Consider the following 13,590-nt stretch of genomic DNA (forward strand, 5'->3'; position numbering starts at 1 on the left):
ACATCAGTGAATTGATAAGAAGTACCTGATCCCCTTTATGAAGACTTTAGGAATATATGTGTGTAAAACACCCCCACTTCCATTTCCAGTGGGGAAAGTTTTATATACACACTTTAGATTAGTACAGAAAACTTATTTTATGTTGATCTGTTTCCACTATTTAGTAATTTTACTTGACTGTTACATAAACATATTATACATTGCTTCAATGAGACACCATTTTATGGTCTATGTAGCTGATTGTAGCAATATTGTAATATATTACAAATGTGTAATTATGATTTATTACAATTAGAATAACTATGCCAAAACTTTATTGCCACGTAAAATGTAGTCTTGTAAGTAAAGTAATGTATAATGCTACTATGTACTACAGTATATCTGCTGTTAAATGTTTGTCAGCTCTAAACTATTGTGGCAAATGATATGCCCTACACCAAGCAGTAATAAATAAATAGAAGATTAAATTCTGCAGAAGAGTCCTGCCTGTGTCAGGGAGGGAGGAAGATGATAAACCGATAAACATAACCCTTTATCCCCTTAAGGACTCAGGGTTTTTCCGTTTTTGCACTTTCGTTTTTTCCTCCTTACCTTTTAAAAATCATAACCCTTTCAATTTTCCACCTAAAAATCCATATTATGGCTTATTTTTTGCGTCACCAATTCTACTTTGCAGTGACATTAGTCATTTTACCCAAAAATGCACGGAAAAACGGGAAAAAAAATCATTGTGCGACAAAATCGAAAAAAAACGCCATTTTGTAACTTTTGGGGGCTTCCGTTTCTACGCAGTGCATATTTAGGTAAAAATTACACCTTATCATTATTCTGTAGGTCCATACGGTTAAAATGATACCCTACTTATATAGGTTTGATTTTGTCGCACTTCTGGAAAAAATCATAACTACATGCAGGAAAATTTATACATTTAAAAATGTCATCTTCTGACCCCTATAACTTTTTATTTTTCCACGTACAGGGCGGTATGAGGACTCATTTTTTGCGCCGTGATCTGAAGTTTTTATAGGTATGATTTTTGTTTTGATCGGACTTTTTGATCACTTTTTATTCATTTTTTAATGGTATAAAAAGTGACCAAAATAAGCTTTTTTGGACTTTGGAATTTTTTTGCGCGTACGCCATTGACCATACGGTTTAATTAATGATATATTTTTATAGTTCGGACATTTATGCACGCGGTGATACCACATATGTTTATTTATTTATGGGAAAAGGGATGTGATTCAAACTTTTATTAGGGAAGGGGTTAAATGACCTTTATTAACACTTTTTTTTACATTTTTTTGAAGTGTTATAGGTCCCATAGGGACCTATAACACTGCACACACTGATCTCTCATCCTGATCACAGGCGTGTATTAACACGCCTGTGATCAGTGTTATCGGCGCTTGACTGCTCCTGCCTGGATCTCAGGCACGGAGCAGTCATTCGTCGATCGGACACCGAGGAGGCAGGTAAGGGCTCTCCCGGTGTCCGGTCAGCTGTTCGGGACGCCGCGATTTCACCGCGGCGGTCCCGAACAGCCCGACTGAGCAGCCGGGTCACTTTCACTTTCACTTTAGAAGCGGCGGTCAGCTTTGTCCGCCGCTTCTAAAGGGTTAATACCGCACATTGCTGCGATCGGCGATGTGTGGTATTAGCCGCGGGTCCCGGCCGTTGATGAGCGCCGGGACCGACGCGATATGATGCAGGATCGCGGCGCGATCCCGCTTCATATCGCGGGACCCGGCGCAGGGCGTAAATATACGTCCTGCGTCGTTAAGGGGTTAAAGTTGCACAAAAATAAATGTGAATAAAATTCAAAATGCGCCATCAGCATCAAAATGGTATCAATAAAAAATGAGCCATCATACAGTTCCATAGATGGAAAAAAAAAACATATTATTTGTTTATATTATTTAATTAGATATTATTATTATTTTTATATAAATTTTTATAAAAACAATTTTGTGGTAAAACATAACAAAATATATATAAATGAGGGATTGCTGTAATTGTACTATTCTGCAGGATAAAGATAACATTTGTTTTACTGCAAGGTAAATGGCACAAAAACAAAATTTTTACTTTAGTGTAAAACATTTAATATTTGCAGAATTGTGGAGCTTTTTTTTTTTTTTTTTACTGTTTTTCTGCACATTTTATAATAAAATGAAGGGCACAAAATAAGCCCACATGTGGACTAAATGATCAGAGTTGAGAAGATAAGATGTTACAAATATGGCAAAAATCACAGATAGGGAAGGGGTTAAAGGGGAACTCCCGTGGAAAACTTTTTCTTTAAATCAGCTGGTGCCAGAAAGTTAAACAGATTTGTAAATTACTTCTATTAAAAAATCTTAATCCTTCCAGTACCTTTTAGGGGCTGTATACTACAAAGGAAATGCTTTTCTTTTTGGATTTCTATGATGTCATGGCCACAGTGCTCTCTGCTGACCTCTGCTGTGCATTTTAGGAACTGTCCAGAGCAGGAGAAAATCCCCATAGCAAACATATGCTGCTCTGGACAGTTCCTAAAATGGACAGCAGAGGTCATCAGAGAGCACTGTGTTCATGACATCAGAGAAATCCAAAAAGAAAAGCATTTCCTCTGTAGTATATAGCCCCTAAAAAGTACTGAGAGGATTAAGATTTTTCAATAGAAGTAATTTACAAATCTGTTTAACTTTCTGGCACCAGTTGATTTAAAAAAAAAATAAAAGTTTTCCACCGGAGTGTCCCTTTAAAGGGTTACTCCGGCCCTAAGACATCTTATCCCCATCCAAAGTATGGGTGCGGAATGACAGATTACGGGGGTCCCCAGCGGCGGGACCCCCGCGATCATACATCTTATCCCCATCCTTTGGATTGGAGATAAAATGTATTAGGGCCGGAGTACCCCTTTTAATAATATAAAGGATCAACTAAGATTATACGAACATTTTCTTTCTCATTTTCTTTCATTCCCAAATAACTTTCTACTCTGCTAACTGCTCGAAGTATTGCTTTCTTCTCAGTGACATGTCCCACAACATTTTTTAATTGTACATTTCCTGTATAATGGAGTAAATTGTGGTTTCATGTGTGTAGTTTTGTATACATCTACAAGGCCTAATAATAGGTCGCACATGATGAAATTCTATATACTTTCTTCTGGCCCCTCTTTCTTTGTTTTCTTTCCCTATGCTCTTTATATCAGTGTTTCTCACAAAGTTGCATTACCAACTGGAAAGTAGATCCATTGGGTAATATAAATTAATGCTAGCAGTATTTAATATTCACCAGGGATATCTGCAAGGGACTCAAAGATGATGGTCCTTAAAGGGGTACTCCATTGCTAGACATCTTATCCCCTATCCAAAGGGTAGGGTATAAGATGTCTGATTGCGGGGGACCAGCCACTGGGACCCCCCATGATCTCCGTGCAAGCACCTGCTGCTTTTGTTTTGTCATATTGTATAAAAAAAGGAATAAAAAGTTATTCAAAAGTTTCATATATGCAAATGTGGTATTGATAAAAAGTACAGATCACGGCACAAAAAATTAGCGAACCATCCCACCCACCTCTACATGTCGTCCTGTCCTGTTTATGATGTGAGTATTTTACAATAAAAGAAGATACTCTGAAGATGTGGTGAGTGCCGACTTTCATTTTTATTCTAACATTTAAAAAGCATAATATTGACAAAAAAAAAGGGTTTTTCAACATGAAGTTCTATTAAAGTTTGAATTTTATCTGGATCACATGGCGCTGGATTACCTTCCCCCCTATGTTGGATCTCCTACAATCTCATACAATCCAACAGCAGGGTTTGGGTGTCAGCATATAACATAACAACACAGTATGAAAATAATATAACAAAACAAGGCTCCACCTGGCAACACCCAACCAACAGCCCCTGCAGGGTTCCCAGTTAGACACTACATTACTCTACTTCTAAAGAAAAGCCATCCTTAGTGCTCTATTTGGGTGGAGGTTCGAGATCTGAAACATATGGCTAAGTGCCTAGAAGCAAAATGTAAGCATGTAAACAAACATGAAAACATATGAACCATGGGATATGTAGGAACTTCTCAGTCCATGGGGTAAATTTTGGCTGTATGCACACATATATACATTCCATAGGCCACAGAGTCACATTTTGTGGGTAAATAAAAGGTGTGGCCAAAGGCCCAAACTGGGGGAAAGGAGACTAAGTCTAAAGTCCATAAGGGTAAACAGGTCTGACTTGCCACACAAAGTCATCTTTCCATGGGTACGGATTGTAAGCCTAAGAATAGGGACATCTTACCCTTCTTACTAGTCTCTGATCTCTGCAAAGAGAGTCTTAAGCAGCAACAGGCTAATCAGAGTCCACCTGTACCTCTGGGCTGGAGTCAGCTTCTGCAGGTTCAGGTTGACCTGGGATGAAGAATGTTACCCAAGGCCCAAATAATATGTTCAGAAGAATGGGGGTGGGAATCTCCTCTGTGGCGGCTGATGATGTGTTCTCTACAGCCAGAGACGGTGTAGTTGTCTGTGGTCTACTTCAGCCAATTCCAGTGGACAACTTTCAGCTTTTTTCTTTATCTTAGGATCTTGCACACATCTGTTCCTGGATATGGGATAGCCTTGATGATGTAGAGCTCAATCTCCCACTTTTTATATAACTTGCCTTCACAGTGGTTGTTCTTTAACTAACCCTTATAACCTATTTGAAGGGGCTTTGTTTTGGTGTTTCTGGTAGGCTTCCTCCATTGGGACATCCATAAATTCACTGCATCATCAGGGACCTCTGATGATCCGTCACCCAGTACATCTGTGGTGGCTGTTCGATGACATCAGGAACCTATACATCAAAGGCAAGTTCAGATGGTAATTTGCCTTGGCAGCCAAGCATATGAGGAAGTAGTATACAGTGTTGTTGTATATGTAAACAAGTTAATGTAGCAGTGCTAACCAGTTAGCCCTTTTAACTGGTGGTATGACTTTCAGCCTCTGTGAGGGTTTGGTTTAATTATTCACAGAGACCATTGCCACGTGGTTGATAAGCTGGGGTCTACAGTTTCTGCCAACACTACCATGTGCACAGTTCTTGGAACAGCTGAGACTCAATAATAGGTCCCCAGAAGTTGGTAACTGTAGTCTTCACTGTGAGATCTATCACAGGAATGGGCACTACGAATTTAATATAATGGTCAATATTTCTCTTGGCATACATGTATTCTGTGCAACTGGGTTCAAGCAGGACATGATCAATGGTGACAATCTCTAGCAGCTGGTGGCTCACAATAGGGTGGAGCACCATTGATTGTGATGAGGAATTGTGATTTGATGCAGTCTCTCATCCAACATGGGGTCTAAGGTGTTACGCATAAGTCCCTTCTGGATAACAAAATGCATTGTCTCAGAGAGGTTTAGAGGTAAACACTTGGAAGCAAGATTCTTGCTTTTTGTTAGGCAAACAAAGAGAGATTAAATGGGTTGGGTAAACAGGCTAAAGGGGTACTCCGATTTAAAAAAATAAAAATTTTAATCAACTGGTGCCAGACAGTTAAACAGATGTGTAAATTATTTCTATATAAAATCTTAATCCTTCCAGTACATATCAGCTGATGTATGCTCCACAGGAAGTTCTTTTGTTTTTGAATTTCTTTTCTGTCCGACCACAGTGCTCTCTGCTGACACCTCTGTCCATGTCAGGAACTGTGTAAAGCAGGAGTTAATCCCCATAGCAAACCTATCCTACTCTGGACAGTTCCTGACATGGACAGAGGTGTCAGCAGAAAAAATTCAAAAAGAAAAGAACTTTCTCTATAGTATACAGCAGCAGATAAGTACTTGAAGGATTACGATTTTAATACAGAAGTAATTTACAAATCTGTTTAACTTTCTGGCACCAGTTTATTTAAAAAATAATCATTTTCCACCAGAGGACCTCTTTAACCACCTAACGACCACGAACGTATATTTACCTCCGTGACCTGCTCCTGATCAGTGAAGCGTGCTAAGAAGCTGAGCACGCTTCATATCCGCGGGGTCCTGGTTGCTATCAGCAACCAGGACCTGCAGCTAATACCGGACATCGTCAATCGGGCTGATGTCCAGTATTAACCCTTTAGACGCCGCAATAAAATTTGATCGCTGCCTTACCTTCTTCCCGGCTGTAGAATCGGCTTTTGATTGCTCGAAGCCTGAAATCTAGGCTTGAGCAATCAAGAGCAGAAAATACTGATCAATGCATTCCTATGGTAATGCATTGAACAGTGTAAGAGATCAGTGCATGCAGTTTTATAGCCACTAGAGGGGGCTATAACACTGCATAAAGAAGTTTAAAAAAAGTTAATAAAAGTGATTTAACCCCTTCCCTAATAAAAATCAGAATCACCCCCCTTTTTCCATTTAAAAAATGTATGTAAATAAAAATAAAAACAAACATATGTGGCATCCCCGCATGCATAAATGTCTGAACTATAAAAATATATTGTTAATTAAACCACTCATTCAATGGCGTACGGGCTAAAAAAATTCCAAAGTCCAAAATAGCGTATTTTTGGTCACTTTTTATACCATAAAAAAATTTATAAAAAGCAATCAAAATGTCCGATCAAAACAAAAATGGTACCTATAAAAACTTCAGATCATGGCACAAAAAAATGAGCCCTCATACCACCCTCTTCGTGGAAAAATAAAAAGTTATAGGGGTCAAAAGTTGACCATTTTAACGTTTAAATTTTTCTGTATGTAGTTATGATTTTTCAAAATCCAACCTATATAAGTAGGATGTCATTTTAATTATATGGACCTACAGAATAAAGATAAGGTGTAATTTTTACCGAAATATGTACTGCGTGGCAAGGGAAGCCCCAAAAATTATAAAATCTTTTTTTTTTTTTCAATTTTGTCACACAATGATTGTTTTTTTGTTTTGCCGTTGATTTTGGGTAAAATGACTGATGTCATTACAAAGTAGAATTGGTGGCACAAAAAAAAGCCATCATATGAATTTTAGATGCAAAATTGAAAGGGTTATGATTTTTAAAATGTAAGGAGGAAAAAACGAAAGTGCAAAAACTAAAAAAAAAATGCTTAGTCCTTAAGGGGTTAAGGCATCTGTATTCTTTTTCCACTTGCTGGTATGGTATTTAACCACAAAAATGTATTAAAAAAGTCTAGAGATGCCGTTTAACTCCTTCAGGACGTAGGGCATACCTGTATGCCCTACACCCGGTCCCAGTGTTCACTGGGTTGGTCCTGGCTGCTAATGATAGCCGGAACCCTGGGCTAATAGCGTGTGGCATCGATCGTTGTGCCGCACGCTGTTAACCCTTTAGACGTGGCGATCAAAGTTGATCGCCACGTCTAACATGAAAGTAAACGCTTCCTGGCAGCTCAGTCAGGCTGATCGGGACTATCGCGATTTAATTGCGATATCCCGATCAGCTAGGACGCAAGCGGAGACCCCCTTACCTTGCCCCGTCGTGTCCGATCGGTGTTTGATTGCTCCAAGCCTGATCTACAGGCTTGAGCAATCGAGCCCCTAGAACGCTGATCCATGCAAAGTTATGGCTTTGCAGGCATCAGGGTAAAAGATCAGTGTGTGCAGTGTTTTAGCTCCCTATGGGAAAGAAAAAAGAAAAGTGAAAGAAAAGCTAACAAAGGTGATTTAACCCCTTCACTAATAAAAGTTTAAATCACCCCCCTTTTCCCATAAAAAAAAAACAGTGTAAATAAAGACAAACATATGTGGTATCGCCGCGTGTGGAAATGTCCGAACTGTAAAAAATATATTGTTAATTAAACCACACGGTCAATGTCAAAAAAAATTCCAAAGTCCAACATAGCGTATTTTTTGTCCGTTTCTATATCATGAAAAAATGAATAAAAAGCGATCAAAAAGTCCAATCAATACAAAAATAGATTTTTTTCCAAAGTACGACAAAATCCAACCTATATAAGTAGGGTATCATTTTAACCGGACGGACCTACAGAAAAAATATATGGTGTAATTTTTACCAAACAAACAGAGTAGAAACAGAAGCCCCCAAAATTTACAAAATAACTTTTTTTCTTCAATTTTGTCGCAAAATGAATTTTTTTTACTGTCACTCCAAAGTAGAATTGGTGGTGCAAAAAATAGGCCATCATATGGAATTTTATGTGCAAAATTGAAAGCGTTATGATTTTTAGAAGGTGAGGAAAAAATGAAAATGCAAAAACCGAAAAATCCTGTGTCCTTAAGGGGTTAACTGGCAGCATTGGTCTTTTGTGTGTCCATTACAGCGAAGGCCAAAGTATTAGGTATTCTAAACAGAATCATGCAGGTTGTTGCTGTGGTGGTTTGCAGTTGTGGTACTCACTGTAGAGGATGTAGAGCATGGCTTTATAGAGGTAACAGCTTGGAAAAAAGCAAATTGGACTTAATGTCACAGCAAACTCCAAAAATGGGCTGGACAAAATTATTAGCACCCTCACACTTAATATTTGGTTGCACACCCTTTGGAAAAAATAACTGAAATCAATCACTTGCTATAACTATCAATACGCTTCTTACACCTCTCAGTCGGAATGTTGGACCACTCTTCCTTTGCAAACTGCTCTAGGTCTCTCTATTGGAAGGGCGCCTTTTCCAAACAGCAATTTTGAGATCTCTTCAAAGGTGTCCAATGGGATTTAGATCTGAACTCATTGCTGGCCACTTCAGAACTCTCCAGCACTTTGTTGCCATCCATTTCTAGGTGCTTTTTGACGTATGTTTGGGGTCATTGTCCTGCTGGAAGACCCAAGATCTCAGACGCAAACTCAGCTTTCTGACACTGGGCTGTACAGTGTGACCCAAAATCGATTGGTAATCCTCAGATTTCATGATGCCTTGCACACATTCAAGGCACCCAGTGCCAGAGGCAGCAAAACAACCCCAAAACATCATTGAACCTCCACCATATTTCACTGTAGGTACTGTGTTCTCTTTTTTGTAGGCCGCAGGCCTTATTTTGTTTTCGGTAAACAGTAGAATTATGTGCTTTACCAAAAAGCATCTTGGTCTCATCTGTCCACAAGACGTTTTCCCAGAAGGATTTTGGCTTACTCCAGTTCATGTTGGCAAAATCTAGTCTTGCTTTTTTATGTCTCTGTGTCAGCAGTGGGGTCCTCCTGGGTATCCTGCCATAGCGTTTCATTTTATTTAAATGTTGACGGATAGTTCACGCTGACACTGATGCTCCCTGAGCCTGCAGGACAGCTTGAATATCTTTGGAACTTGTTTGGGGCTGCTTATCCACCATCCGGATTATCCTGCATTGACATCTTTCAACAATTTTTCTCTTCTGTCCATGCCCAGGGAGATTATCTACAGTGCGCTGGGTTGCAAACTTCTTGATAATGTTGCGCACTGTGGACAAGGCAAATCTAGATCTCTGGAGATGGACTTGTAACCTTGAGATTATTGATATTTTTCCACAATTTTGGTTCTCAAGTCCTCAGACAGTTCTCTTCTCCTCTTTCTGTTGTACATGCTTAGTGTGGCATACACAGACACACAATGCAAAGACGAAGTGCATTTCTCTCCTTTTTATCTGCTTTCATTTGTGATTTTTATATTGCCCACACCTGTTACTTGCCCCAGGTGAGTTTAACGGAGCATCGCATGCTGGAAACAATCTTATTCATCCATAATTTTGAAAGGGTGCCAATAATTTTGGCCAGCCCATTTTTTGGTTTAGTTCCAATACACACAAAGGGAATAAACATGTGTATAGCAAAACATGTGTTACTGCAATCCTTTTCTGTGAGAAATATTTCCTTTTCTTGAACAATTACAGGGTGCCAACATTTACAGTCATGACTGTCTATGAGTCATAAAAAGACAGTTTCTGGCTCTGCCATAGAACTGCATGGAGTTTAATGCAGTGACCCGGACTACATGCGGAAGATCGTGGGGGGACCCAGTGGTCAGACTCCCCGCAATCTAACACTTATCCCCTATCCTTGGTATAGGGGATAAGTTGGTACATCCCAGAGTTCTCCTTTAAGAGCTTCCCTATAACTTCTATGATTGTTTATCTTTGTTTAGATGTAATAACTGTAATAACATAATCATTTTAATCCAATTTCTTAACTTTCTTTCTCTTTTCTTAATCACATAGCAGCTGGAATAGGGACAACCCACCACCACTGGAACAAGCTTGTTACATCATTTATATCATGCTGTATTATCATATACTTTTGAATTGGTCTCATACTTATGATATATTGAGCTCTCAGCTGAAATCACAGAATTTTTGTTTATGAATGAATTTTTTTTTTAGTTTTCAGTAAAGAAGGTTTGTTTTAGTAGAAGCTGAAATACATAGCATTCTCTCTACTTATTACAAAATGGGTATTAGTCTAAACATCCAGGTTATTTGACACTCCCCTACCACATCTTTATGCATGGAGAAAAACAAATTCGGAAGTGATCAGAGAAGGGCGTGAAGTAACATTGTTCAGTTTTGAAGAAGGGCATACACTCATTTCATCCAGCCAATTTCCTCCAGACATAAATACCACTATATAACTAGTGTTTGTATTACCTTAATGTAATATATTTCCAGGCTGTTTTGGACTGGTGAGTGGTTTTCTATCACCCTTTTATATATATATATATATATATATATATATATATATATATATATATATATTTTTTATTTTATTTTTTTTTTTTTTTGACATCTGACTTTTGATGACATATTTGACATCTATACTGTTTGAACTCAATTTTGTATTAGTATAAATACAGCTGATTGTACTTTTCTGTATTGAACACAATTTAACTTGATGTCTATGTAATGATAAGACTGGGTACCTTTTTATTACATTTTTTTTTTTGTAAACTACAAATAGTTTTGCCTATGCACCTTGTAATTTATATACCTCCCCATACATGTATCGCATGGCATAGGACTGAATAATCTCACAGAACGTGGATAAACTCCACTGTTTTTGGAGTACTGCAGACTTTTTAGTTTCTTAGCTGTATGTAACTTTATTTCCAAACTTTCCTTCATAAAAAAAAGTGAGGTGCAAGGTCCTGAACATATTCACTTATGATAAATTAAAGTTCAGTATTAACTAAGCTTTGTCTATTATTATTATGTTTAGGCAAGTTGTGAGATTTCATAGTTCCACATTTGTCCAATAATTTTACATTATGACCATTTCCTGTAAATAATATTCACCCAGCCCTGATGAAAAGAATATAAGAATCTAGCTCAAATAGAAACTTTTTGCTATTTAGATATGAAAAGACCTACATTTTTAGCCTGGCCATAAATTTCACAGAATTAAAATGAATTATGTTCCAAGCCTAGTATTGTATTCTACAGGCACCTGTAATAGAGCACGTTATGCTTTGTGTGGTAACTACTTTTCATTTCATTTTGCCATTAGGCAGGTATAAATGATAACCTGCCTTTGAAAGGTAGTTCTAAAAATACTGTGAGACTCATCTGTCATATCTCATAGCCATACACTTTAATATAGAGTTAAAAATAACAGCACATATGAGGGTGTTAAGTATAAGCCCCTCCCTCAAATCATTGTTCATTAATGATGAGATCACTCCTGAGTTTGTCTGTGAGGCAATAGTGCTTTGTTGGCTGAAATCCAGTAACTGTAACTGAGAACCTTATTTACTAGACATAGGAAGAAATTTCAATGGAATTAAATGACATATAACAGCTTATACTTCACACCACTAACTCCAATACCAACACACTATTAAGATCGGAGACACCAGTTGCCAACAAGCTCTTTCCATCCCCATATTTGTCCTTGTAGACTCTGGACTTAATGGCTGTCACCTGCAGGGTAAAGCTGCAATGTGGTGGAATGTTTTTTGCATTGCTGGGATGCGTTCTCACCTGTGTTAGCACTTTTGTGCCTCTCTGGAAGAATCTGAACCTTGATCTGAATGAAATGGAGATCTGGATCAGTGGACTATGGCAGACATGTGTGATGCAAGATGAAGGTCCCACAGAATGCAAAGACTTTGATTCCTTTTTGGCAATGCCATTACCCCTTCGGATGGCGAGAATTCTGATGTTTCTCTCTGACGGTTTGGGGATCCTTGGTCTAATAATTTCTACCATGTGTTTGGAATGTCTAAAGTTTGGAGGAAGAGACATGAAAAAGAAACTCGCACTCCTTGGTGGGACATTACTTTTGATCTCAGGTATCGCTGCTCTAGTTCCAGTATCTTGGATAGCTTATGATACAGTCCAGGAATTTTGGGATGAGACAATCCCAGAAATAATTCCCAGATGGGAGTTTGGAGAAGCTATGTTCATGTGCTGGTTTGGCTCCTTTTTCCTTATATTGGGGGGCTCACTCTTGTTTTGCTCATTGCCATCTACTGATGACCAACCAAGCTTTACGAATCTGGGTAATACTGTCCCCAAAACATTGTATCGACCTGCTTCTGTACAAAGCAGATGCCCTGATCTGATCGTCTGAACATCACAGAAATAAAAAGTAGAATTTCATGCATCCTCTATGAAGACTTTACCAATCTAGAACTAAATAATTGTAAGAACTTCTGTCCTCAGCGGGGACAGTTTTACCTACACACTGCAGATTAGAATGTAATTTATATGGATTAGTGTTATAGTATAATACATAAACATTCTTGTCTCATATTGTATGTAGGTAGCCGAATATTATTTATTTATTACATGCTCATGCTGTACCCCTTATAGTTATAGTTTTTTTTTTTACCATAAGAATTACAATCTTGCTGAAATGTAAATTGTTGTCTTTCCCTTATGTAGATAATGTAACTTTTATAGTATACTAGGTCTCTGCTCTTAAATATATGTCATTCCTTATTGTATATAAAATATTGTGGCAGAAGATATGCTGAAATTAAACAGCAAGCAAAGAATTACAATACCTTTAACACTTGTCCTGTGTTGCCGTTTTCATGAAATGCTGGCTTTTAGGTCTCTTCTTGATTTTGCAATGTTATTTTAATGCATGTATGTTTGCCAATGCTATTATAGGCATGTGAAAAATAAAAGTAGCATTAACTTTAATTGTTTTCAGTAAGCAGGTCCTTCCCGACCCCCAACACTTCGGATCAGTCACTTTGGATTGTACAGACTCTGGCATGACACATACCGCACACAAAAAAGGCGTGTGTGGATTCTTCACATTAATCACACTCTGACAACCTTGTTTAACATTAGATCATCAAAAAGTTGTTGTTGAACATTAGCCATTCAGCTTTAAAGTCACACGTTCCAGCACAGGCATGGTTAATATGCTTATTAGATAATTTTTCTGACTCATTTGGTTAGAAAACAATGCATTTAGCTGTTTTGTTCAGAACCCCAAGACTGTAACCCTGTTACTGTAGTCATAATATGCATATATATATATATATATATATATATATATATATATATATATATATATTTATAATCTCTTTAACCATATAAAGGTCAGTCTCAAACAGTTAAAAACAAGACCAACAAATAACTACACTTTTTTTTCTACATTTCCTATATTGTGAGGTAAATTGTAGTTTTGTGTGTCCAGTTGTTTTGTATCCGTCCACAGAGCTTAATAATAGG

At 37.9% G+C, this 13,590-nt stretch overlaps 1 protein-coding gene across 1 annotated transcript; it reads left to right on the forward strand.

The window, feature by feature from the left end:
- The first annotated feature begins 11,763 nt into the window (after nt 1–11,763).
- LOC130302323 (putative claudin-24) lies at nt 11,764–12,495 on the forward strand. The gene has a single exon (XM_056551699.1). The coding sequence runs from the start codon at nt 11,810–11,812 to the stop codon at nt 12,470–12,472; it is 663 nt and encodes a 220-aa protein (XP_056407674.1). The 5' UTR covers nt 11,764–11,809; the 3' UTR covers nt 12,473–12,495.
- Nucleotides 12,496–13,590: the final 1,095 nt, after the last annotated feature.

Source organism: Hyla sarda, chromosome 1 (genome assembly GCF_029499605.1).
Source record: "Hyla sarda isolate aHylSar1 chromosome 1, aHylSar1.hap1, whole genome shotgun sequence".
NCBI lineage: Eukaryota > Metazoa > Chordata > Amphibia > Anura > Hylidae > Hyla > Hyla sarda.